The following is a 27,036-nucleotide window of genomic DNA, read 5'->3' as shown; positions in this document are numbered from 1 at the left end:
CCCTGGGCAGAGCTGACTTGGGGGAGCTGGTATGGGGAGGAAATCTTAGAAGTGGTTCTCCATGATTCAGGCTGACTTCTTTGTTACTCATCAGAAAACTGTAAGTCACCTTTGTTGCCCAGGCTGAGTGCCACTGAAGCCTGGCCTTTTGGAAAAGCTCTTGTCCTAGGGTTGTCCTTCCCACCAGATGTGCCTCCCTCTGCAGCCAGCCTTGCCATGTCTATGCCCTGTCCTGGGCAGTCCCTGCAGAGGCTCTGTGAGCAGGGAGAGAGGTCTGCTGTCAGGATCCTCTACAGCTGGGTCTCTTAGACCTTTTTGTCCTTTTAGGGGGGATGTTGGTCAATGGCTTCACTTCAGGAGCTTTTATCATTATCATTTTATCTCAGGGCCAGGCTGTTGAGACAGAGTAGATACAGTCTTCCATCCTGCTTTCTTAGAGTGCACTGCTGTAACTGCAAATTAGCAAGACCTTCTAGAAAGTCAGCCTGACTTTTAGGGATGCCTTGCAGAGGGGACTTGGGTAGTTGGTTCTGTTATTTTGTTTTGGCTTTTTTTTTAATTTGTAGGATCCTCTTCTGCCTTTTAAGTGCTGAGATTACGGGCTTGCTTCTAGGTTTTTTTGTTCGTTTTTGAGTGAATTTTTCTTTGAACCATGTAGTTAATAGCTTTTATTTTCTTTCACTTTTTTTTTTTTTTTTGTCAATCCTAGGCCTTGAACTCAGGGCCTGAGCACTGTCCTTGGATTTTTCAAGGCTAGAGCTCTACCACCTGAGCCATAGGACCACTTCCGGCTTTTTCTATGGATGTGGTACAGAGGAATCAAACTCTGGTCTTCATGCATGCTAGGCAAGCACTCTACCATTAGGCCAAACTCCCGGACCAACAGCTTTTCTATAACCATACATATAATTTTAATTCAAGTTTTCATCTGGTAATATTTCAGTGTCTTAAAATTTAACCCATCAGGGTGTGGGCAGTGACCCAGAAACCACAGAGCTTGGTATGTGGGGCTGGGTTGGTATGGGATGAGGGAGAGGATGCAGCCTCTGGGATGCCTTAATTTGGCAAGGGTGTCTGAGGGCAGTCTTAAGTGCAGCCAGTGGCTTAAAGATACAGTCACCCACCTCTTTGGAGATCAACCAGATTGCAGAAGTAACACCTAGGGCTGAAAAATTTACTTTGTGCTGACAGAGATGGAGCTGTGAAATGCACAGAGGACTGAGAGTTAAGCTTGTGCTGATTTAAAAAATAACTACAAACAGAGCAAAACAAGGTAAGAGGAGAGACTATGGATCAAAATAGCCATTCTCCTTTAATAGTGCAGGTAGTGCCCCATCCCTTGATCCCCACAGGCTCTGGGATCAAGGCCTGCGCAAGAAGCGGATTCACTGGGGCCTGGGCAAGGTAAGCACTGGAGAGGCTGCTGGCAGGCTCCTGGGGAATGCTAATTGGTCTCTGAGTGAAGGAGAGGTCCTGTAGGCTTCTTATCCCTTGATAAACCTGCTCCCTCTGGCAGGCTTGTTAATATTTAAAAATAAACCCCTGAATCTATTATGGAACACTGTAATTTAATTTTTGTTGCATCTCAGAGCTACATGGTTGCCAGCCCAGAATCCAGGTCCTCCGATCTTTGGGCTGAGTTTTAACAGATAAACACTTGAGCGTGATTATGGGGTGGGCAGGGGTGGGATTGGCTTTTTTGTCTAGGTAGCAGGAGCCTTGAGTGGGGATGGGTTGTCTGTTGTTGAGTGTATGGATGTAGCTGGGGAGAGAGCCTTAGGGGCAGGCCCCTGCAGGTCCTACGAGGGCACCAACACAGGGTTTGGTCTCCTCAGAAATCTTTCCCTCTCCTCCCTGCCACCCACCCCAAGCTCCTGCTTTGTGGTGACAGGGACATTTTTCTCTTCACCTTGGCTGTGTTTCAGGTAGCAGGAGCTGTGTTGCCTGGGGCTTGATTTGGGAGTGGCAAGAACTGAATGGCAGAGTCTGGGGGCAGGTTTCTTGGCTCTTCTAGTCCTGTCTCCTCTAAGCAGGAGATGTTTGAACTTGGCCTTGAGAGAGCAGGCAGTGGGAAGCCATCTAGAGGCTTGTGCGGAAGGAACAGTGTGGGGAGAGGGGGTTATAGATTTTTGAGCTCATCTGTGAAATTTTAGGTAAAGAACAAAGACAGTTTGGGGGTTTGAACCTTGGATTATCTAGATCTTGCCTCTATCTCCCAAGTAGCTAGGGCTGGGATTATAGTATGCGCCACCATGTCTGACCAATAAATGCAATTTTGGGGGGGCAGGGGCAGTCTTGGGGCTTGGATCAGGACCTAGGAACTGGGCTTTTTTTTTTTTTTGGTAGATCTTGAGGCTTGTACTCTGCCTAGACCTGTTCCTGAGCTCTTCAGCTCAAGGCTACCACTCTACCCTTGAGCCAAGCCCCACTTCCTGTTTTCTAGAGGCTTTTTTTGTTATTAACTGGGCACAAGAGTCTTACAAACTTTCTTACCCAGGCTAGTTTGGAACTGCAGTTCTCCAGATTTCAGTCTCCTGAATAGCTAGGATTACAGGTATGAGCCACCAGTGTCCTGGTTTCATTGGTTGTTTTTGAGATGGGCGTCTTGTTGTCCCAGCCAGCACTTAGGCTTGATCTTTCCATTTCATGCATCTACCTACAGTGGAAGCTAGATGTCAGGTGTGTGTCACCAGGCCCAGCTTCCCTTCTCTTCTTTCTGCCAGCAGTTATTCGCACAGAGTGGGTAACCCCATTAGCCTGCCACCGTCTTCTCTGCTAATATAATGTGATTACTGTGTATTATCCTCACAGGACACAGAGAGTAATCCCCTTTCCAAAAGAGGATGGGGAGCAAGACCCAAGCGGTCTGCAGAGATACATATGTTAAGGCCTCAGGCCAGGCTTAGAGGATGGTGTGGAAGCTGGAAGCAGTGGACTTTTGGGCTAGTGAGAGGTCAGGGCCTGGGCACTGGCCTTGACACTTTTTGCTCAAGGGTAGCACTCTGCCACTTGAGCCACAGCACCACTTCCAGCTTTTTCTGTGTATTTGGTTCCGGGGAATCGAACCCAGGGCTTCATGCATGCTAGGTGAGCATATTACCACTAGGCCATGCTCCTGGCGCTCGGCCATGATTCTTTGTGTGGTTCTTTCTCTAGGATGAACGCCTTGGGTTGGAGTCTGAGTGTTTTACTCTATTACTTGTCCTCTAGAGGCAGTTTCCCATTTCTGTTTCCACACAGGTTTGAGACACTGCAGCATATCCTTAGCAGTGCTTATTATAACTCAGCTTTTGTGTCACTTAGACAAGCAGCTTCTAGCTTCATCCATGTGCAAAGAAGAAACCGTTGTTGGTCGATGGTGTTCAGAGTTGAAGCACTTGAGCTCCTTTCTGTGGACTTCTGTGTTCAAGTCAGCTCTGAGCCTGGGGAAACTTAGCCAGAAATGCTCTTGGGGATTGCTTCTGGCCCAAGGTAGATCCAGAGGGCACTGACGACACAGGAAGGGTGTAAGCACCTCAAGATGTTCTGGGGACCTGAACAGCTCCAGGCTACCCATAGGTGACTGAGGCTAAAGAGGAGAACAGAACCTTGGCCAGTCACCTGCTGGTGCCTTTAGCAGCAAGGTGTCTCCCCTCACTGTCACCCCAATCCCCAGGCAGGGGGCGTAGACAGTCGTGGATGCAGGCGGGTCCTTGGGGTGGGCAGCTGAAAACAGTGCAGGTCTGCACCAGGGCTGGTTCACCTGCGGTGGTGGAAGTTTGGGCCTCTGTTGGCTGAGCCCTGTTTTGGGAGGGTGGGGCTGCCTGGAGTGAGTACTTCTGGAGATTGGTCTTTGACCCCTTGGGAATTTTTAGTTTTTAGTTGTAATTAGAGTTTATATTCCTATATTTTAAGGTTGCCAGTGGAAGCATCTGTCAGTTCCATGGTTTAATCTCATACCTAGTATACTAATGAGTCTGTACAAATGTTTACGAGGTAGTTTGTACCCTACCCCTTGAACCACAGCACCACTTCCGGTTTTCTGGTGGCTAATTAGAGGTAACAGACTCACAGACTTTAGTGCCCGGTCTGGCTTTGAACTGAGATCCTCAGATCTCAGCCTCCTGAGTAGCTAGGATTACAGGTGTGAGCCACCACGCCTGGCTTCATTTTTTTTTTTAACACTTAAAAAAAGAAAAATACGGGAATGATAGAGTAGACAGCATAACCTGTGATTGACCTTGTAGGTTTTTCTACTCAAATCAGAAGGACTAGGGAAGCAAAGGAGATACCTCAGGTCCAGTTTCCCCCACAAAATAAATATTGAGATTCTTTATTCTGTTACTGTGTGTGTTACTGGTTTTCCTTTCTCTCTCTCCCTTTTTTTGGGGGGTAAGGGTGAGGGATGCCAGTCATGTGGCTTGAACTTGGGGCCTGTGTGCTATCCTTGAGCTTTTTCACCCAAGGCCAGCACTCTGCCACCTTGAGCCACAATTCCACTTCAGTTTTCTAGTGGTTAATGAAAGTTAAGAGTCTTAACTGCTCTGGCTGTCTTTGAACTGCAGCCCCTAGATCTTAGCCTCCTGAGTAGCTAGGATTACAGGTGTGAGCCACTAGTGCCTGACTCCATGTTTTTTGTTCGTTTTGTTTTTGTTTTTGCCAATCTTGGGGCTTAAACTTGGCCTGGGTGCCGTCCTTGAGCTTCTTTTGCTCAAGACTAGCACTCTATGACTTGAGCCACACTGTCACTTCTGGTCCTTTCTGTTTATGTGGTACCCAGGAATTGTATCAGGGCTTCATGCATGCTAGGCAAGCACTAAGCCACATCCCCAGTCCTGTGGCTTGCTTGAGACACTTTTTGTGTGTGTGTGAAAATTCTCACATAGTCAATCTAAAACATTTAAATAGATGTGAGAGTGGATCCAAATTTGTTGCTAAGAAATTCTTTATATTTTAAAAACATGCAAACTTTTTTTTGTTCTTAAATATGTATTACTGTATATGTACAGTGGAGGTGTGCTGTGATCGCCTAACCTTTTTTTTTTTTTGCCAGTCCTGGGCTTGAGCTCAGGGCCTGAGCACTTTCTCAAGGCTAGAGCTCTACCACTTGAGCCTCAGCACCACTTCTGGCTTTTTTTTTTTTTCTACATATGTGGTACCGAGGAATCGAACCCGGGTCTTCATGCATGCTAGGCAAGCACTTTAACCACTAGGCCAAATTCCCGGCCCTTCGCCTAACCTTTTAAGTAGGACTGCCATGCAGAGAGATGGCGATGGCTGGCAGTAGAGCTTCGAGCATACACCGTTCCAGTTAGATGGTGTTGAGGTACATCCATCTGTGTTCTGATTCCACTCCTGATGTGTGGAGTATTGAAAGCCAGGAGTCAGGTACAGAGGGTAAGGGCTGCAGTTGCAGGAAGCAATAGGCAGAGGTCAGCATAGTGGCCGTGGGTTCTGGCCCGACTCCTGAGACATCCAGCATGTCTGGTGAAAACTCGGGCTCTAGAATGAAAGCCCTATGGGCTCTGCAGAGTCGACTACTTCTGCAGACTTGGTTTCCTCAGACATCACTCACTGTGGTCAGTGACTGTGACGTCAGTGAACCAAGAGGACACAGGTGTTTGGAAGCATAAAGAAATAAACCACAAGTGCATTCTGTTGTAGGACTCCACCTCTTTATAAGCAGAGCAAATGAACTCAGTTTGTATGTGTGCCTTCGCCTGTTCTGGGGTTTGAACTCAGGTCCTAGACACTGTCCCTGAGCTTGTGATCAAGGCTACCATTCTACTTGAATCACATCTTCACTTCTGGCTTTTTTTAGTGGTTAATTGGAGATAAGAGTCACAGACTTCACTGCCTGGGCGGGCTGAATAGCTGTGCTTACAGAATGAGCTACTGGTGCCTGGCATGAATACATTCTTTATGAAATACCAGGGCAGAGAGAAAAGCAACATTGATAATCTCTATTATTTGCATGTAGAGTTAGTTACTTTTGGGGTTCTAGGTTTTTATAGAAAATAATAGTCATGTTGGGCGCTGTGGATCAAGCCTGTAATCCTAGCTATTCAGGAGGCTGAGATCTGAGGATTACAGTTCAAAACCAGCCCAGGCACTAAAGTCAAGAAACTTTTTAGAAAACCGGAAGTGGGGCTGTGGGTCCAGGGCTAAGGTGGTAGGTAGCCTTGAGCTGAAGAGCTCAGGAACAGTACCCAGTTCAAGCCCCACAATTGACCACCCCCCCAAAAAAAATTATAAACACACACGTCATAAAAGACTATGTAGGCTGGGAGTTTGGCCTAGTGGTAGAGTGCTTGCTTAGCACGCACAAAGACCCAGGTTCAATTCCTTGATATCATTTACATAGAAAAGCCAGGAGTGGTGCTCTGGCTCAAGTGGCAGAGCGCTAGCCTTGAGGAAAAAGACCAAGGACAGTGCTCGAGCCCTGAGTTCAAGCCCCAGGACTGGCAGAAACAAAAACAAAAACGCATGCAGTATTTGTTTATTTGTTTTTTAATATAGTAAAAAAAATCAGGCGCTCTCATCGTTGTAGCATGTTTTATTCTTGGTTCTCCCTTATTCTGGTTATATCTGGTACGAGCATGTGAGAGCCAGTGACCTGTTTCCTTCTGTTCCACTTATGTTATCTTCCTATTCCCTTCCTCCTCCTTGTCCTTTATTTTGAAAGCATGGATTTATAGATGAGCTTGAGATTGCCACTGGTGTTCTTCTAGAATTCCCTTGTCCTTTGAAGGAAAGTTACGCCTGTGTGTGATCGGCATGTGGTATTGAGGCACTGGCTGTGTTGGGGTATCCTGATCTACACCAGCCTTCTCACCTGGGGTTCAGTATCTGTCTGTGCCCATGAGTGACTGTGACCAAGAGTAACCCAAAGGCCACAAACTTACCAACCAGACTCTCCAGTCCTCCCTTGTTTCCACCTTGCCTGGGCCTGCCTCCCTCCCTCTTCCTTTCCTCTCTCCCTCTCCCCTAATGTGTTCAAAGTTGAGTCTTAAGTTATTTTCTGTATGTTGTACTTCCAGTCTGATACAATTAGAATTGTTTCCGTTTGTATTTACTTGCAGAGCTTTCTGCCTGTTATCTCTGGTGTGCACTTTGTATTTTGGTAGTGCTGGGGACTAAGTCCAGGCCCTCGTATTTGCTAGGCATGTTGTGCTCTACCACCGAGTTACATCCACACCCCCCTCAATGTTTGTTAAACTGGAAATTAGTCCAGTGAGGTACCCTCGGATTTCGGTCCTTTTCCCCCTGCCTCCTCCTATCCCTGGACATAATAATTGTCACTCGTTGCTATGCTGTAGAAACACAGAAGCACATACTAGCTCTCTCCCCATCTCCTAGGCAGTCAGTACTAATCACCCCTCAGTGGGTGCTGTTTTCCCTCTAGTGAGGACTGATCATAGATCATAGTTAATGGTAGCATAGTAGACATTGAAATGTGTGTGTGAGTAAGTGACAGCTTAGTGAATTTCTATGCACTGAATTCCTAGGGTAAGGAGGTAAAGGGATAAGACAGCAGAAAGCAGAAATTTCTCCCCCCACCCCCGCCATTCCCACCCCCCCATGCCTATTCTCCCCCCCAATTCTCTGCACCCGCCTGTGGACTGGTATCCACGGCGCCCTGCTACACAAACCCTTTGTGTCTGGCTTTTCTGCACCACGTGACAAAGGGGGTCACACAGTGCAGTTTGTTATGTTGCTGTGCAGTGGCTCAGGGCCATCCATGCTTGCTGGAATGATCCTTGCCCTTCTGTGGCTCCCCTAGGCTGGACCAAAGCCTACCCAGTTCCTTTGAGTGGACATTTAGTTACAATTAATGTCATATGAACCCTTTAATAAGGCTTTGTGAGGTATGGGATTAACAGAAAATTTTGTTGGGTGCCAATGTCTCCTGCCTATAATAACCCTAACTGCTCAAGCTGAGGAGTAAAGTCCCTGAGATTCTTATCTCCACTTAACCTCCCAAAAAAGCTGGAAGTGGAGCATGGCTCAAGTAATAGAGAACTAGCCTTAAGCAAACGAGCTAAAAAGATAACACCCAGGCCCTAAGTTCAAGCATCAGGACTAGCACACACATAAAAATATGTGAGTTTAAATGTTACAAAGATAAATGAGGCTGAAGTGAGAAGCCAGAGGGTGAGCATCCACGCAGGGTGGACTGGACCCTAGCAAGGTGCTTGGCAGGGCCTGGCTGCCTGCCGTCTGCCCCATGCTTACAGACAAATAAGGATGCAAATGTTTACAATAAAAAAATCCTGTTTTTGTTTTGGTTGTTGTTAGTCCTGCGGCTGGCGGTTAATTGGAAATGAGAGTCTCATGGACTTTCCCGCCCGGGCTGGCTTTAAACTTTGATCCTCAAATCTCAGCCTCCTGCGTAGCTAGGATTTTAGGCTTGAGCCACAGCTGCCTAGCCCTAGATTCTCCATTGAGAAGACTCTTGGTTCTTTCTTAGGTTCATTGTGCCAAATTATTTTATTTGTAATTTGGAAAGTGAAATTTACTTATAGGGGGCACATTCTGTCATAATAATAGTGATTATTGGGCCGGCAGTTTGGCCTAGTGGTAGAGTGCTTGCTAGCATGCATGAAGACCCGGGTTCAATTCTGAGGTACCACATACATTGAAAAAGCTGGAAGTGGTACTGTGGCTCAAGTGGCAGAGTGCTAGCCTTGAGAAAAGTGCAAGGACAGTGCTTAGGCCCTGAGTTCAAATCCCACAACTAGCAAAATAATAATAACAATAGTGATTATTAGTGTATGTTCAGGTGAACAATTGTACTATATGGTTGAAGGCGTAGAGGCCAGCTGGAGAGTCCTGGAGAAGCCAGAGAGGAGGTCCTCTGTTAGAATTGAGGACCAAAGGAAGAAAGGACCTACCTATCTTATAGTCAGGAAGTAAGCGCAGGGCAGGAGGCAGCATCTGGATAGAGGTTCCTGCTTGTGAACCTAACTGGGCTTATTTTCCTCAGCTGCATTACCGTTATAATCCAGCTCTCAGTGTGGACACCGAGGCTATATAATAACCACAGTGCCTGGGAACACAAAGAAGATCATCAGTAAGCCTGAACTGGTGTTGAGCAATGCGCTAGCAGTTCTCTCCTGAGTTACATGGTCTTATTTTGTTTTGTCTTTTTGTTGCTTTCTTTTGTTCCAGTACTGGGGTCTGAACTCAAGGCTTCATACTCTCCCTTAGCTTTTTCTACACAAAGCTGGTGCTCTGACATTTCTGGGGTTTTGCTGGTTACTTGATGATGAAGTCTCATGGATTTTTCTGTCCAGGCTGGCTTTGAATTGAACCTTGATTCCCAGTTCTCAGTCTCATGAGCAGCCAGGATTTACAGGCCTGAGCCACTGCATTCTGTCTCACCACTCCTAGTATATTTCACACAGTCGGCTCTTAGCTCCAATTTGTTGAAACCATGGAAGATATAGCAACTGTTTATCACTTTCAAATGTATTACATTTCTTCCACCATTGGTCTGGATCCTGTTGGAACACACTAAAACAGACTGGTATGTTTATAAGTGACTTGCTGCTTCCCTGACCTCCCTGTGCTGGGGGGTGCTGGGACATTGGGGATCTTCAGAAGAGGCTAGAGTTGACAGTTACTGCTAACAGGTAGAGAGAGGGCGGCCAGTGGTTTCACTTGATCTGAGCTTGTGTAGTTGTATCTGCGCACTCAGTCAGCACAGGCAACATGCTTTATCCAGTACAGATAGCTGAGCCGGTTTACATAGACTATAATCTGCATGGGTCAGGGGCCTGTGGAAGTGGGGTCCTCGGGTGAGTGTAGAATGTTGCATGAAAAACAGTGGATAGGGGGGCCGGGAGTTTGTCCTAGTGGTAGAGTGCTTGCCTAGCATGCATGAAGACCCGGGTTCGATTCCTCGGAACCACATACATAGAAAAAAGCTGGAAGTGGTGCTGAGGCTCAAGTGGTACAGCTCTAGCCTTGAGAAAGTCCAAGGACAGCGCTCAGGCCCTGAGCTCAAGCCCAGGACTGGCAAAAAAAAACCAAAACAGTGGATAGGAAACAGGAGCAGGAAACTTTGGCCCAACCCAAAGTACTATTTTCTTTCTTGCTTGTCTGTCTCCCTTTCCTCCCTCGTACCTTTTCATTTAATAAAAGTGATAGGAAAGTTTATTAGGAAGGAAGTATGGCAGGAAAGAAGTATGGCATAGACCTGCCTACCACACAGAGATTTAAGTTTAACTTGAGCCCATCTTCCTCCTGAAATAGCGTCTTCTTAGCACATGGCAGCGAGTCCTGCAGATTGTGATCTGTGTTCGTGGAACTTGTTTCTGGGCAGTGTGGAAGCACTGGATCCCATCCAGCCTCGTCTGTGGATTTGTCATGATTTCCTCTGTTTGGCAATATTTACTTTCTCTTCCAGCATTTTAGAAACAGCATTCATGGTATGTGATCAGGTGAGTTTCTTAGCTTATACCAACTATGCCCATTGGTTGTCTGTTAGACAACACTGTCAGCAGATAGACAAAAAAACCTAAAACAGAAGCGGACTTAGCAATGACATACTGCAGGAAGGGGAAGGTGTGTGTGATTTCCTCTGAGCTGTGTGGGCTTGGATTCCAAGGACTCAGTTTGCCTGGCACAAAGGGTACAGACCACTGCTGGCCAGTGGCAGCTGGGGATAAAGACAGGAAAGGCAAAAGTGAGAGCATGCAGTCCTACGGAACCCCTCAGGGAAATATCCAGGCCTGGGAGGAAGCCCTGCCTTTGCTGTGAGGCACCGTTCATCTGTAACTATGCCTGGGGATGGCCACTCAGTACACCTGCGGATATATGATTGGTGTGGTGGTGTGTGGAGATGAAAGGGGGGGTTTCTGGGCAGGGAGAGCTTTACAACCCCCAACCATAGCTCAGCCACAGGAACAGGTGAGAAATTCTATGGGAAGTTTGAGGCTTGAGTTTAACAGATGTGTATGGGCTGTGGCCTGTCATGACTCGGCACTGTGCCATTATCTGGAAATGGAAAAGGTGATGGTCTCGTTGTTTCACGAGTACTGAGAGATTCCATCTTGTTAGGGTTGTAATCGACTCTTCTCCTACCCTCTCTAGACTAAGGTATGTCAACTCTGTTCTGTGGAGTGGGGGAAGGTGATGTGTAGGTGAGTCGTGCTTGAAAGCACTGAGGGCTCCGAGAAGAGAATTGGGACCACCTCCCTTTCCACTGCCAACCACCTGGGTCTTCAGCACTAAGAGTAGAGCCAGTTGGTTTATCCCTAAGTCCACACTCATCATCACTGCAGTACTTGACTGAAGCTGACTTCAGTACTCCACCCACCATCCACACATCTATCCAGCATCCATCTATACAGACATCCATCCATCTATCCATCATCTACCACCCCACATACGTACGTACACACGTACATACATATATACATATATATACATACACACACCCAACCATCTGTCCACTCATCCATCATCTATCCATCTATACAAATACCCATCCATCATCCACCAGCCATCCAGCCATCCATCTACCCATCCATCCATGCATCTCCCACCCCCATACACCAGCCAACCACCTGGCCCTCATTTACTGCTCATTTTGTCCAGGACTCTATTATCATAATGACTTATATCAACATGACTCATCTTGTTAAAGAGCCAGAATTGACCATCCCAGGCTGTGTGTGGAGGCGTGGCCAGGACATTGTCCCACATACCAGAAGCCAGGTTGGAGGGCAGCCAGGTGTTCACAGGAACACACACTCACTTATACTTACTCAGAGTTGTAAATGAGCCAGCCATGTAAGGCATCCTCTTGCACTTGGTGAGGGGAAATGAGTCAGTCTATGGCTTTACAATTTCTAGGAACGTTGCCGCCGCCGCCGCCGCCGCCGCCGCCGCCGCCGCCGCCGCCTCCTCCTCCTCCTCCTCCTCCTCCTCCTCCTCCTCCTCCTCCTCCTCCTCCTCCTCCTCCTCCTTCCCCTCCTTCTTCTTCTTCTTTTTGTCTGTCTGTTTGTTTTGCCATTCCTGGAGCTAGAACTCAGGGCCTGGGCACTGTCCTTGGACACATTTTGCTCAAGGCCAGCACTCTGCCACTTGAGCCACAGCACCACTTCCAGCTTTTTCTATGTATGTGGTACTGAGGAATTGAACCTAGGGCTTTGTGCATGCGAGGTGAGCACTCCACCAGCCCGTTGTCTTTTGTTTTAAGTTAGCATATACCAGTTGCAGAGGGTTTCACTGTGATGCTGCAGTATATGCACATGAGACTGTGATGGAGCTCCCAGGGGTAAATGGCAGGAGTGCTTTCTCATGTGGGGTAGTTTCTGGGGAGTGGCTGCCCGTGCGCTCCTTGTTAGTCTCTTGAACTGTGGGGCTGGTTGGGTGGGTGTGAAGACTGGCCTGCCTCCTCTCCTCTCCTTTTCTCTGAAAACTCCCAAAGGAAGTATAGGGAGCATCCTTTGCTCTGCAGAGGTCACGTCAGTGTCTTCTGTGTCTTCTCTGTGTGTACACTGAATGCAGAGAAGGTGGATTTATTTCTATAATGTTTCAGTTCACTCATAATACAGGTCTTTTTAAAATTCAATATTGGGGTTTGAAGTCAGGGCCTGGTTACTATCCCTGAACTTTTTTGTTCAAGGCTAGCACTCTTACCGCTTTGAGCCATAGTGCCACTTCCAGTTTCCTAGTACTTAATCGGAGTTAAGACTCTCATAGACTTTCCTTCCTAGGCTGGCTTTGAACCATGGTCCTCAGATCTCAGCCTCCTGAGTGGCTAGGATTTCAGGCACGAGCCACTGGTGCCCAGCTGTCAAAGATCTTCTTTTTTGGAGGGTCATGGGGCTTGAACTTGGCCTGGGTGCTGTCCCTTGGCTCTTCAGCTCAAGGCTGCCATTCTACCCCTGGGCTGGGCGTTGTTCCTTAGCTCTTCAGCCCAAGGACACCACCCTATCCCAGAGCCAAGCCCGACTTCCCATTTTCTAGAGGTTAATTGGAGATAAGAGTCTCCTTTTGTGCCCAGGCTGGCTTTGAACCTTGATCCTCAGATCTCAGCCTCCTGAGTAGCTAGGATGACAGGAGTGAGCCACTGCGCCCAGCTTCAAAGATCTTTGATCAGCCCAGTACTAGAGTCAGGTTGGGTATTTGAAGACCAGAAGGAATAAAAGTTTGAAAGTTTACCGCTTTTGTGAATGTTAGTGTCCCAGAAACAGGTTCTGAAAAGACCAGCCAGAAAAGCCCCCAAATTGTGTGCAGGTTGTTTGTGTGCTTGCATCTGAACTTGCCCTTTCACGCTCTCTGCAGTGAACACCTACCTCTTCATGGTGCAGGCCCAAGGCATTCTGCTGCGGGACAACGTGAGGACCATCGGCGCGCAGGTGTACGAGCAGGTGGTGCGCAGCGCCTACGCCAAGAGGAACAGCAGCCTCAACGACTCCGGTAGGTGGGAAGGAGGCTGTCTGCTTAGGACGTGATGGCTTAGGCCACTTTCAGAGGAGAAAAGAGACTGCAGAAGAGGAGGGAGTCCACCTCCTGGAGAGTGGCCTTGCCCTGAGTCCACACTGACTGGCTGCATCCTCAGGTCTCATTCCTGGGTCTCTGCAGGAGGCATGGAGTGTCCTCATTCCTCCTGGCAGAAGGTGTTGCAGAGGTCTCTGCACACAGTGTCCCCTGACTGGTCTGGCTCTGGCAGATAGGCAGAGTTTTCCTTCTTTTTCAGGGGTTCTGCCAGTGGAGAAAGAAGAGAGCACTACCCCAGCCCCCATGTCTTTCACAGTCACACCCCAACTTTTGTGTACATCCTTTGTCAGGGAGGGTAGATTGGTGTGGTTATGTGACTTCTGCCCCTGTTCTGTGTAGCCTTCATGCCCTTTTTCAGTTCAGGTGTTTCTATTGCTTCTCCAGGGTCAGCTGAGGCTGGTGGTCACCTGGGCATATGGCAAGATTGTCACTCTTCCAGAAGTTAGAGGCTCAAGAGCAGGAGCCCAGCCCCGCCCCACCGGGCTGTCCACAAAGGTCTCATCCTTGCTGAGAGCTTGTGTCAGCTCACTGTGAGACCTAGTTGTTAGGAAAATGGAGGAGAATGGAAAAGGAATGGACTGAACTCGATTGTCCACAAGTGAGGACTGTTCATTAAGGAATAGCCAGGGCCCAGACCTTCCCTCGGGATTGGAGTTTGTACCCAGGACTGGATTTTAGGCTAAGTTTTTATAAGGCTTAACAAGGAAGCAGAAAGTAGAAAATGGGTGATGATCTCTGGGGGCCATGGGTGATGTCCTTAGCCAGGCCCACAGTGGAATGCTCCACCTGGTTTAAGGGGCCGTTGTCCTCTGGGGACTAAGGGCTGTGTCCTTGACCTAGACCAGATTGGAACCTGCCTGCTGGCAGGCATGTGGTCAAGCCTGTTTGTGTGTGCCTGGTTTCTTGCTTGGCCTGAGGGAGTAAGGCAGGAATCAATCCTTCACCAGTGACTCCATATTCTCATTCTCAAATTATCGTACACCACAGGAATTGGCCCTAGTTTGTATAATTATTTAATTTTTTAACAATTGGTTTTGTTTTAGTTTGAACTCTGGGTCAGCTAACTGGTGCTATAGCTTGAGCCACCCCTATCCCTGTGTTTTGCTGTTGGTTGAAGGTGGGGACCCACAGAGTTTTCTACCTGGATTGATTTTCAGCTATGATTCCCTCCCCCACCCCTCTCTCTCATCGGGATTAGCTGACTGCCCTTCCATTCCCATCTTGGTACATATGAGGGAAGCATTTAGCAAATTGAATGAGTGAGTAGACTTAATAGGAAGACACGGAAGTGTGACGAGCTGGCTCATCTCCGGTGTCGCTCCACATGCGTGTTCCATGTTCCCCTCAAGGCGCTTCTCTGCCTGGCCTACTCAGATAAGACGTTGAGGACCAAGGTCTGCAGCTAGCCAAATGCCTGTGCACATTCAGAGCCATGCCCTGAGCCCCACGCCCAGAGCAACCAAGGGGAACAGAGAACTTTGGTGTGGCCTGAAGTTGTGTTTTGTTTTGGTTGGTCGTGGGACTTCAACTCTGGGCCTGGGTGCTGGCCCGGAGCTCTTCAGCTCAAGGCTACCACCCTACCCCTACCCCATGACCCACAGTGCCACTTCCGGTTTTCTACTGGTTAATTGGAGATACGAATCTTGGTGGGGTGGGGGAGGGGTGAGACTTTTTTTTTTTTGTGCCTGGGGTGACTTTGAACCACAATCCTCAGATTTCTCCTTCCTGAGTAGCTAGGATTACAGGCGTGAGCCACCACACCTAGCTAAGGCCTGTGTAATTTGAGCTTAAAAGTCCAAGTGGCAATTGTCTTCTAAGAATGTACTTTTGGAGCCAGGCAGATGGTGGCTCATGCCTGTAATCCTAGGTACTCAGGAGGCTGGGACCTGAGGATCAAGGTTCAAAGCCAGCCACACCAGGACCTGAGACTTATCTCCAGTTAACCTCTAGAAAACAGAAAGTGGGGCTTGGCTCAAGGGTAGAGTGGTAACCTTGAGCTGAAGAGCTGAGGGACAACACCCAGGCTGAGTTCAAGCCCCATGACCCTCCCCCGCCCCCCCAAGAAAAGAGAGAGGGGGGCAATGTACTCTTGGGAATCAGAACTGGGAGGCTGGAAATAAACCTGATTAGGTGACCTGGACAGACCCTGCAGTCACTGGGAGCTGCTGATGTAGGCATCATAGATCACACACAATTTGCCATTGGTGTGTGTATGGGAGGGGGGGGTCCCAAAAAACTGCTGGCATTGGAAGAGAGTTTCCTGACTTTGTCCTGTGCAGCCCAGCTTGGAGGTGAGGGGTGAGGCTGACTGGTCTGCCCTTCTCAGCAAGTCCAGGTACCCTTTACTGCCAATTTCCAACCCCCTCACACCCCTCCCCTGCTCACTACACACTAGAATACTCTGCTTCCAAGTGCATCTCCTGCCGTGACAGGTAGAGAGTGAGCGCCGGGGAATAAGTCCTTCTGCCTCACGTGCCAAGTCTGGTGTTTATGGCATGGTCATCTAAAAAGTGAAGGTGGCCCAGGCACAGGAGAGTAGAGGGTGGTGAGGATAGGGGACATGGAGCAGGCAGGGCAGGAGAGCTGCCTGCCCATGCGCACAGAAGACTGCATAGCAGTGTGGGAGCAGCTACACAGGCCTTGGGGAGGCCACAGAATCATGCTGGGGCAGCCAGCCCGAGGAGGCTGGTGTTTGGTCGGAGAAGAGTTTGCCTTCCAGTTGCAGTGCATACATAGAAGCACATGGTAAGCCAGGCGCAGTGGATCACGCTTGTAATCCTAACTACTCAGGAGGCTGGGATCTGAGGATCGAGGTTCAAGGCCAGCCCAGGCACTAAAAGTCCATGAGACTCTTGTCTCTAATTAATCACCAGAGGGGGGGGGGAAACCCAGAAGTGGCACTGTGGCTCAAGTGGCTAGCCTTGAGGTGAAGAGCTCAGGAACAGAGCCCAGGCCCAACCAAAAAAAGTACATGGTGCCAGGAGAATGGACCCGACCCCTGCCCACAGTGCCACCCTTGTCTTCTGCTCCATGGGTTCATGGCGACCCAGAGCCCGCCAGCTGGACACGGGAGGGAAGTGCTTCAGTGGGCTGGTGGGAACCAGTGGCGCCCACCCATCTGAGTTACCTGTCCTTACTTCATAGATTACCCTCTTGACTTGAACCACAGTGAGATCTCCCCACCAACCACAACCTTCCTTCCTGAGGACTTCACCTACTTTGCAAACCACCCCTGCCCCGAGAGGCTCCCTTCCATGAGTGAGTACCAGCGCAGCCCTTCGGCTCTGGAATAGGCCTGTCTGATGAAAAGAAAGGGGCCTTCTTGGAGGGTGGAAATGATTCTCTGACACTAGACACAGAGTCTGGGGAAGTCCTGCCTGCTGTTTTATACCTTCTCACTCCATCCTTTAACATGCCCCTCCTTTGTAACTTGAGCTTTGTTTCTACAAACCAACACTGATGAAAACTGCTTTGATAGGACAGAGGTTCATGTTTTTTTTAACAAAATATTTGTTTAAAAGAACAATCTTGGGGCCGGGAGTTTGACCTAGTGGTAGAGTGCTTGCCTAGCATGCATGAAGACCCAGGGTTCAATTCCTCAATACCACATACATAGAAAAAAGCCAGAAATGGTGCTGAGGCTCAAGTGATAGAGCTCAAGCCTTGAGAAAATCCAGGGCAGTGCTCAGGCCCTGAGCTCAAGCCCAGGACTGGCAAAAAAAGAAAAAAAAAAAAGAACCATCTCAACCTGGTGGCTTACGCTTGTAATCCTGGCTACTCAGGAGTCTGAGATCTGAGGGACGCAGTTCAAAGCCAGCCTGGGCACCAAAAAAAAGTCCATGAGACTCTTAACTCCCATTAACCTATAGAAAACCAGAAGTGGCAATATGGGTCAAGGGGTTGGGGGGTGGCCTTGCCCTGAAGCCTAACCAAAAAAAACAATCTCTAGATCTTCACTTTTATTTTCTGTGTTTCGAATCCCATGTGTGACCTAAAACATGATAGCAAACAGATGCTGTTTCTGTACTTCGGCCCCTCCCCTCCCCTCTCCCCTCCCCTCCCCTCCCCTCCCCTTCACTCCAATCTATGTACAGGTCCTGGGACTTGAACTCAGGGCCTGGGTGCTGGCCATTGGCCTGGGCATTCTCTCTGAGTATCTTTTGCTCAAGGCATACTTTCTGCCACTTGAGCCACAGCACCACTTCAGGATTTTTCTGGTTCTGTGGTAGTGAAGAATCAGATCCAGGGCTTCATGCATTGTAGAGCAAGCACTGCACCACTGGGCCACGTTCCCAGTCCTTGGCCCTAAGCTTTTTTTCTTGGCTAGTGGCCTCCCACTTGCCATAGTACAGCCATTTAATTGGAGATGAGAGTCTCATGGACTTTCTTTCCTGGGCTGGTTTCAGATTAAAATTCTCAAATTTTCAGCCACCTGAGTAGCTAGGATTACAGTCATGAGCCACTGACACCCAGCTTAGTTGTGCTTCTTCTTTGTTTTTTATTTTTATTGGTACTGGGGTCTGAACTGAGGGCTTTGCACTCTTGCTTTTTTTCCACTTGTAGCTGGTCCACTACCACTTGGGAGCCAGGCTAAATGGAGTCTTGAAGACTTTTCTGCCTGGGCTGGTCATGATCCTCCAGATCTAAACCTCCTGTAGCTAGTTTTATAGGCTCGATCCACTGGTGCTTGCTTACTTTTTTCCCTCCTCCTCCTCTCCCCCCCCCTTTCTTTCTTTTTCCCTCTTTTTTATTTTTTATTTTTGCCCTTACTGGGGCTTGAATTCAGGACCTGAATGCTGTCCCTGAGCCTCTTTGTGCTTAAGGCAAGAGCCCTACCATTTGAGCCACAGCACCACTTCTGTTTTGTTTTGTGTTGTTTTTATTTTTTTCTGAATAGTTAATTGGAGCTAAGAGTCTCAGGGATTTTCCTGCCCAAGTGGGTTCAAACTGTAATCCTCAGATCTCAGCCACCTGAGTAGCCAGGATTGCAGGCATGAGCCATCAGCACCCAGCTAGTTATTTCCTTTTTTGACTTTTTGGCCACAGTACATGGTATTTATTATCTGAGCGTGTGCCTGCCCCTCATGAATACCTGGAGACCAGCAGGTGCTGCTCGAAGCTTGCTGTTTCATCCCATCTCCCTGCATATGTCTGTCATCTTCCTGGAAGCCTCAGTTTTAGTTTGTTAACACTAAGGCTAGTGTTACCAAATCATTGTTCACTGTTGTGGTTCTACTTCTCGGCCTACGGCACAGACTGGCATCCTGCCATTAGACCTGGCCAAGCACAGGTGTGTGAGCCGCAGTCACGTGTCTGGCCTGACATCACGAGAAGCTAGCTGTTCAGAAGCCCAGCACATGGCCACGGTCTTAGGCCCTCCCTGTGCTTTTTTTTTTTTTTTTTTGCCAGTTTTGGGGCTTAAACTCAGGGCCTAAGCACTGTCCTTGGACTTTTCTCAAAGCTAGTGCTCTACCACTTGAGTCACAGCACCACTTCCAGCTTCTTTCTAAATATGTGGTACCGAGGAATTGGGTCTTTGTGCATGCTAGTTGACCACTCTACCACTAGGCCAAACTCCCAGCCCCCTCCCTATGCTTCTTCACCTGATGGTAATGGTACCCCAAAACCACACCCACGAAGTGGGGTGTGGCTCCAGCCCCTGGTAAAGCACCAGTGAAGAGACTCCTTAGGGACTAAGGGGGACCGAGGGAGACCTGGTCTTGTGCACCCTTTTGACCTTTTCCCCTGTGTGTTCAGAGGGCCCCATAGATGTAAACATGAGTGAAATCGGAATGGACAGCATTCATGAGCTCTTCTCCAGGGACCCCACCATCAAGCTGGGAGGCCACTGGAGGCCTTCTGACTGCGTGCCCCGGTGGAAGGTAGGTGTTGGGCCTGGCTCCTGATCAGGGCTCTTCCCTAGCCACAGAAATTTGCATTGTTTGGTGATGGGGCAGGAGTGTGAGTTTGGAGGTGTGGGTAAGGGGCAGGATGAGAGCTCTAGTGGCAGCCACACGTGTGAGCTCCATGGCCGTTTCTCCACGCCCTCTCCTTGGGTTCCTGTAAGACCCATGCAGGATCAGTGGAGGCAGTGTGTGGCTCAAGTGGTAGAGTGACTGTCTAGCTAGTACAAGGCCCTGGGTTCAAACCCTCAAACTGCAAGTACACAGGATAGGATACAGAATAGAATAGAACAGAATAGAATACAGCTTAGCCCCAGGTTGTTCAAAGCTGTTTTACTTGCCTGCAGTCAGGAAAGACCTCACAGTGTGGACTAGTTTATGTAGCCGAGCATTTACGGCCGTGTGCCAGCCTGTGTGCTGTGTGTATGCACACTGGGTGGAACAGTGTAGGTTGGCAGTGTGAAGCATACCGTGTATACTGTGCAGCAGGTACATGGGGGCGCGCTCTGTACAGCGAGGTGAGGACTTGCTGGTATAGGCCTGCAGCATGGATGTGGAAGGTGTGGCAGCCAGCCTCCCCGACTTCCCAGGGGATTCCTACCCCTTCTGCAGGGGTACCCAGCTCTCTGGGACTGGCTCAAGGGAACTGACCTGGTGGCTTCATCTTGTGATCTGCTACAGGTAGCCATCCTTATCCCCTTCCGGAACCGCCATGAGCACCTGCCGGTCCTGCTCAGACACCTGCTGCCCATGCTTCAGCGGCAGCGCCTACAGTTCGCGTTCTACGTGGTAGAACAGGTGCGCCATTGGCCCTTGCCTCTCCTGCTTTTCTAGGGAGCAGTGGGGACTGCCACAGGCTAATCTGTCCTTGATGTCGGGAGCCACCAGGCAGAAATCACAGTACCAAGCTGCTCTGACTGGAAAGGGGATTGGCAGGTTTGGCCCTTGGTGTGCAGTGTTGCCCAGCTTGGTAGATCCAACTCCAGGGTGCATCTGTCTCCTCCTGTGCCCTCCTGCCTGTGCCAGGGCTGTTTACAGGCTTCCAGCCCAGGATGTGCCTGAAGTCCACAAAAGAGGCTGCATCCAAGTCCGGAACATGGAATGGCCGTGGGGCAGACACTACCTGATGTTACGGAGCCATGAGCCTGGAGCCTTTGCAGACTCTACGTGCCTCAGGATGTAACTTTCCTTTAACATTAAGCATAGCTCCCTTCCACCACACTGTGAATTGAGAGAGGGAGAGCGACTGAGAGTGGGGTGAGGCCCCCCAAAGCTCTGTGGAAACTCCTGCTTCCCTGGGCTTGAGCTCTGTGGACCTGCCATCACTGTGCTTGTGCCTGTTTTAGGCATAACAAATGGCAGCGTCCAGATTGGCTCGGCTGTGCCTGGTGCCTGGGCTCCAGAGCTGCTGAGGTCTTGGTCTCTGTGTCTGAGCCCTGGCGAGCTCAGTGCTGTCTGTTCTCCCTCAGGGCTAAATCCCTTTTCACACCAGATTTACATTACGACGTGGAACTTATAGCTGGTCAGTGGCTGAAGGAAGTGGCTAGCAGGTGTTTCTGGGTGGCAAGACTGGAAGAAGCCACAGTGTTCATGCTCCTCCTGCTGTCCCCTTCACTTCCAGTTACCTGAGGGTTACCAGCCATGGAGAAGAGAGCTTGGGTGTGCTCCACTTTTGTATCTGAGGACATATTCGGTCAGAGTGCAGGTGACCCTGTTGGCTCCATCCCCGAAGAGGGCCTGGGTCCCTACACTGCTGCTCAGACCTTTTCCAGTTGGTCCTAATTTGGCATGGTGAGGAACAAAGGTTTTATTTAAGAATCACCTAAAGAGAGAATTTTGCCTCTTGTAGGTTGGCACCCAACCCTTTAATCGAGCCATGCTTTTCAACGTCGGTTTTCAAGAAGCAATGAAGGATTTGGAGTGGGACTGTCTGATTTTTCATGACGTGGACCACATACCAGAAAGTGATCGCAACTATTACGGGTGTGGGCAGATGCCCAGGCACTTTGCACCTAAACTGGACAAGTACATGTATCTGTGAGTATTGCGCCCTCCCTGTCAGCCAGGCACAGTAGCAGAGATAAGATGTGTGTGCGGAAAAGATGCGGGGTTCTCTTAGCCAAGAAAGGCGCGGTGTGGCACGCTGCAGTGGGTGAGCCTTGGAGACACCGCTAAGAGAAAAGCCAGCACAGAGCCATGGGCCGTGCGGCTCTGTGTGTTGGGTGGAAGCATCAAAACAGGCACATGGACAGGTGAAGACAAAGTGATTTTTTTGAGGTTCAGCTTGAGGATGGGGGTGTGGTTGAGGGGGAGAGGATCCTAATGATGATGATGACATTATACAACACCGTGAAGGAGAAACATTGAGTTATTTCCTTCCTTCCTTCCTTCCTTCCTTCCTTCCTTCCTTCCTTCCTTCCTTCCTTTCGTTTTGGTTGACTGTGGGGGCTTCAACTCTGGGCCTGGGTGCTATTCCCTGAGCCCTTCAGCTCAAGGATATCATCCTACCCTTTGAGCCACAGCACCACTTCTGCTTTTATAGTGGTTAATTGGAGGTAAGAGTCTCACAGACTTTTTAGTGCCTGGGCTGGCTTTGAACCATGATCTTTGATCTCAGCCTCCTGAGTAGCTGGGATTACAGGAGTGAACCACTGTGCCTGGCTAAGTTATATACTATCAACGAGTGTTGGTATGAAATTGCTATTATCTCAATTAACTTGTTAAAAATCACCTAGGGCTGGGTGCTGGTGGCTGATGCCTATAATCCTAGCTATTTAGAAGGCTGAGGTCTGAGGATTGCAGGGTTCAAAGACAGCCCAGGGAGAAAAGTCATTGAGACTCTTACTTCTAACTGGTTGTGTTGGTGGGAAACTCAAGTGGTAGAGCACTAACTTTGAGCAAAAGTAGCTCAGGGACAGTGTTCAGGACTAGTGAATGTGCGTTCACACACACCCCACCCCATCCCACCCCACTCACGCACACATGAAAATTATCTAGGGCCCAGAGGCCAGTGGTTCACAGCTATAATCCTAGCTGAGATCCAGAGCATGTTCTTTTTTTTTTTTTTTTTTTTTTTTTGCCAGTCCTGGGCTTGAGCTCAGGGCCTGAGCACTGTCCTTGGACTTTCTCAAGGCTAGAGCTCTACCACTTGAGCCTCAGCACCACTTCCAGCTTTTTTCTATGTATGTGGTACCGAGGAATCGAACCTGGGTCTTCATGCATGCTAGGCAAGCACTTTAACCACTTGGCCAAACTCCCGGCCCCCAGAGCATGTTCTGAGGACAGCACAGGTAATCAAAAGTCCATGAGACTCCCATCTCCAAAATAACTAGCAGAAATCCAGCTGAAGCTAAGCAAATATGAGTTCTTGAGTTCAAACCCTGGCAATCGAGCCCAAGGGTGTATCTGAACACCGAGAGTGCCTGCTTGGTACATCTAGGCCCTAAATTCCAGCCCCAGTACACTTCCCTCCAGAAAGTCAGCAGCTGAGGTGCAGCTCACTGGTGGGGCACTTACCTAGTAGGTGTGAGGCACGGGTTCCATCATTCATTTCCTGGGCAGGGCTGCCGGTTGTGATGGGGGTGTCTGGTGTGTGGTAAGGGGCATTTATGGGAGATCCACCCCTTAGCATGGAGGACCTCGCTGTCTGTCTGTCCTTCCACGGGACCTCACTGTCTTTCCTCCCAGGCTGCCTTACACGGAGTTCTTTGGTGGAGTGAGTGGTCTCACCGTGGAGCAGTTCCGGAAGATCAACGGCTTTCCCAATGCATTCTGGGGCTGGGGCGGAGAGGATGACGACCTCTGGAACAGGTTCGGCCCCCGTAGCCTATACTGGGGTGAATGCTGACCTTCCTGCAGCTTGTGTGCAGAGACGAGCCAGAACAGTGAAGCTGGGGTGTCCTCTCGGTGTCATTAACCAAAGGAAGGAGTTGGGTTTAATAATCTGACCAATAAGCTGGGCACCGTGGCTCACATCTGTAACTAACTGCTCGGGAGTCTGAGATCTGAGGATCATGGTTCAAACCCAGCCCAGGAGGAAAAACCCACCAGACTTCCCCCCTCTCCCCACCCCCTCCACACACACACACACACACACACACACCAGGTAGTGGGGCTTGAACTCTGGGCCTGAGCAGTCACTGAGCTCTTCAGCTCAAGGCTACCGCCCTACCCCTGGAGCCACAGCACCACTTCTAGTTTTCTACTGGTTAATTGGAGATAAGAGTCTCACAGACTTTCGTGCCATGGCTGGCTTTCAACTGCTATCTTCAGATGTCAGCCTCCTGAGTAGCTAGGGTTACAGGCGTCAGCCACTGAGCCCGGCTCCATGAGACTCCTTTTTTTTTTTTTTTGCCAGTCCTGGCCTTAAACTCAGGGCCTGAACACTGTCTTTGCCTGTTCTAGTCTTTCTCAAGACTAGATCTCTACTATTTGAGCCTCAGCACCACTTGTGGCTTTTTTCTGTGTACGTTGTACTGAGAAATCGAACCTGGGTCTTCGTGCATGCTAGGCAAGCACTCTACCACTAAGCCAAACTCCCGGCCCTCCATGAGACTTTTTCATCTCCAGTTAACTACCAAAAAGCCAGAGGAGGCAAATGGTTTAAAAAAAAAGAAAAAACTCAGAGAACGGGCCCAGGCCCTGAGTTCAAGTCCCAGGACTGGCATGCATGTGTATCCACAGGCACACACACGTGTGTGTTTTAACGGTGTGTCTCGGTTTCAGTGGGTGGTGCTGAACCAGTTCACATGAGACATGTCTGAGACATGATTTATATGATTTATGTATTTTAAATTGTACAACTGTAGAGCAGCCACATGTGTATTCTCCTTTGACATGCAGAAATAAAGTTAAGTAATCTGTAATCCTAGCTACTTAGGAGGCTGAGAATTGGGTTTGAAGCCAGTGGAGACAGAAAAATTTTATCTATAAAAGAACCAAAAGCAAGGCTGGGTTCCCCACCCCCCACCCCCGCCAATAGATAGCCCCCAAGGAGATGTTAACTGAGTGAAGAGTACGGGCGCTAGCGGGGCTTCTGCTGTGTAACTTTAAGTGTCTCCTAAGGGTTTCTGGTCTGTGTGTCTCACTTGTGGACAGGGTGCAGAATGCTGGCTACTCTGTGAGCCGGCCCGAAGGGGACACAGGAAAGTACAGGTCCATCCCACACCACCACCGAGGGGAAGTCCAGTTTCTTGGAAGGTTGGTACGCCCTGTTTTCCTCCCCCGTGTGCCCTGGTATGTGCCACCTTTCCAGTTGGCACAGCACTGTGGGCTCAGCTGAGTAGCTCAGCTTACCTGGGGTGGGTGCTGGGTAGATGCAGGCCGCTAGTGAGATTGGGGAAATCCCTCGATGAGCATTCCTTGAGTGTGGAGTTGGGGTCTGCACTGACCCCAGGGGCCTGGCCCACTCGCAGCCCCGTATTGGGCCTGTACCAGTGCAGGGTGGTGTCCAGAGCTCTAGTTCCTGTAGCACAGCCAAGGCCCAGAGATGGTGGACACTCCTGCCACCGCCTGCCTCTCCTGTGGCCCTGGGGAGAGGGCTGCGATCTCTAGACACCAGTCCAGTGACTCAGCTTGGCCTCCCTCCACAGGCGCCTGGGCCTTGGTGGGCGGGTTGGCTTTGGGAGTCCCTCCCCTCTGGCGTGGGCAAGTCATGCCTTTGCAACAGCCGTGGGAGGCGGGGACGGTGGCAGGAGCAGCCGCCGCAGCTGTGTGTCCTCTCCAGGTACGCACTGCTGAGGAAGTCCAAGGAGCGGCAGGGGCTGGACGGTCTCAACAACCTCAACTACTTTGCAAACGTCACGTACGACGCCTTGTATAAGAACATAACTGTCAACCTGACCCCCGAGCTGGCCCAGGTGGGTGACTACTGACACAGCCACTGGGGACGCTGCCCGAGGAGCGAGCGCCCTGATCCGTGCAGGACGAGGAATGAAGGACCAGCCGCAGCATTCCAGGAAAACTGTGACGGGCACACACATGCCTCCCTTGAGGCCTGGGGCACCCAGGCCGGCGGGGACACCCTCTGGAGCCCGCCCAGCCCGCAGACCCCGCAGAGGGCGCCTGGAGCCCAGGGGCGCCCTGTTGGGCAGCCGTTTCTTCTGTACCTCTGGCGTGCTCTGTGGTTCTCATTTTTCATTTTTAAAAAATGTCCTGCTTTGGGTGGGAACCGGGGCAGGGGAGGGCTTGGGGACACAAGTAGACACAACGATCGCTTCTTGAAGAAGTCTCAAGTGTAAATAAGCGTGTAAAATGCCTTTGTAAAATTTAACGTTATAGCTGGCTCCAACTCAAAGTGAGGATTTATACATCAGATCACTAATTTGGTTAGCAAACAGGACAGTGTTACAGTGAGTCTACAGGATGCCCGCTTTGTTCTCACTTGGAAAGAGTCTTACAGGTGAAAGACCTCCCACCCCTCCTCAGCAGCTCTGCCTCTTGCCTTCCCCATGGCTTCCTTGTTCCTGCAGCCATACCTCTCCTCCTCCTCCTCCTCCTAAAGAGGAGGCAGCTGCCGGGGATGTGGCCTAGTGGTGGAGTCCTTGCCTAGCATGCACGCAAACCCGGGGTCCATTCCTTGGTACCACGTACAGAAAAAGTCAGAAGTGGTGCTGCGGCTCAGTGGCAGTGGTTTAGTCTTGAGCAAGAAGTGTCTAAGGACAGTGCCCAGGCCCTGAGTTCGAGCCCCAGGACTGGCAAAATAATAATAATAAAAGAGGAGGCAGCTACTGAGGAGCACTGCAGTGTGCTCAGAGCAGGTCCCCAGAAGCCCCAGCACTCAGAGGCTGAGCTGGGAAGGTGGGGAACTTGAGGCCAGCCTGGGGTACGCAGACCATGTCTCAAAATCAAAACAGAACCTTTGCCATTCTCTGTGCAGACCCTGGGTCCTGGACCTCCCGCTTGTCGGGAAGAGCAGGGGTGTTTGGGGTGAATCCTCTGACCACCGCCTCAGCCATCCCTGTGTCCCCTTCAGACTTCTGGAAAAATTCATCCTCTACTCTGTCCCCCATAGACTAGCAAGCAGCTGAGGCTCAGGTGACATTGCCGAGTCAGCGGGTCCCAGTGGGACCAGGTCCCAGCCCTCCGCTTCTGAAGTCAGGTTCTGCACTGCGTTCGAACTTGTGCCTCTTCCCCCAAGCCAAAGCCCTCGGTTCCCGTCCGCCCACTTCCCGGGAGCCCAGAACATGCCCGATCCCCTCGGTAAGGTGTGTTTCTAGAGTGTGACTTGGAGTGCTTTCTGGACAGTGCTTCGCATTTTGTTTTACTTGCCTTGTTTGCCTTCGACCTCGTTGACTTTCATGGCTCACATGGGTGTGTGCAGACGTGGACGTGTGTCGTCGGGGCTTCTGGTGCGTGTGCTGTTCTATGGACGTATGACCCCCACAGAGCGGGAGGGAGCGGCCAGGCCTTGCGCCCCGCAGGAAAGCGGCCCAGCTGCAATGAGAGGGCAGCACCGCCCTTGAGGATGCTGGGAGCCTTTCATGCTTTCAGACACCTTCTGCCAGGGCCCCCCACACGCTCACTTCTTTTCCTTTGTCTTAGGGTGCACATAGCAATAAAAGTCCCCCCTCTTCACACACACCCCTGCCTGTGCCCCCGGCTCTGAGTGCCTGCAGAGCTGCGGCGTGATGGTGCCAGG

General features: G+C 50.0%; 1 protein-coding gene across 2 annotated transcripts in view; it reads left to right on the top strand.

Annotated features, from left to right (window-relative positions):
• The window catches only part of B4galt5 (beta-1,4-galactosyltransferase 5), a 55,854-nt gene extending 29,249 nt beyond the window's left edge, over window positions 1–26,605 (top strand). The window contains exons 2-9 of one of the 2 annotated variants that reach the window (XM_090352504.1): window positions 13,279–13,413; window positions 16,639–16,752; window positions 19,252–19,380; window positions 20,083–20,195; window positions 21,247–21,434; window positions 23,085–23,207; window positions 24,495–24,596; window positions 25,123–26,605. In XM_090352504.1, coding sequence (XP_090208630.1) covers window positions 13,279–13,413; window positions 16,639–16,752; window positions 19,252–19,380; window positions 20,083–20,195; window positions 21,247–21,434; window positions 23,085–23,207; window positions 24,495–24,596; window positions 25,123–25,270 — 1,052 coding nt within the window. In that variant the 3' untranslated portion in view covers window positions 25,271–26,605. The remainder of the gene's footprint in view (window positions 1–13,278; window positions 13,414–16,638; window positions 16,753–19,251; window positions 19,381–20,082; window positions 20,196–21,246; window positions 21,435–23,084; window positions 23,208–24,494; window positions 24,597–25,122) is intronic. The other variant, XM_090352505.1, reaches the window with a different exon arrangement.
• Window positions 26,606–27,036: the final 431 nt, after the last annotated feature.

Source organism: Megascapheus bottae, chromosome 18 (genome assembly GCF_031878675.1).
Source record: "Megascapheus bottae isolate mThoBot1 chromosome 18, mThoBot2.hap1, whole genome shotgun sequence".
NCBI classification, from domain to species: domain Eukaryota; kingdom Metazoa; phylum Chordata; class Mammalia; order Rodentia; family Geomyidae; genus Megascapheus; species Megascapheus bottae.
Note: the sequence above shows the minus strand (reverse complement) of the source record. Positions and strands in the feature narration are given on the sequence as shown.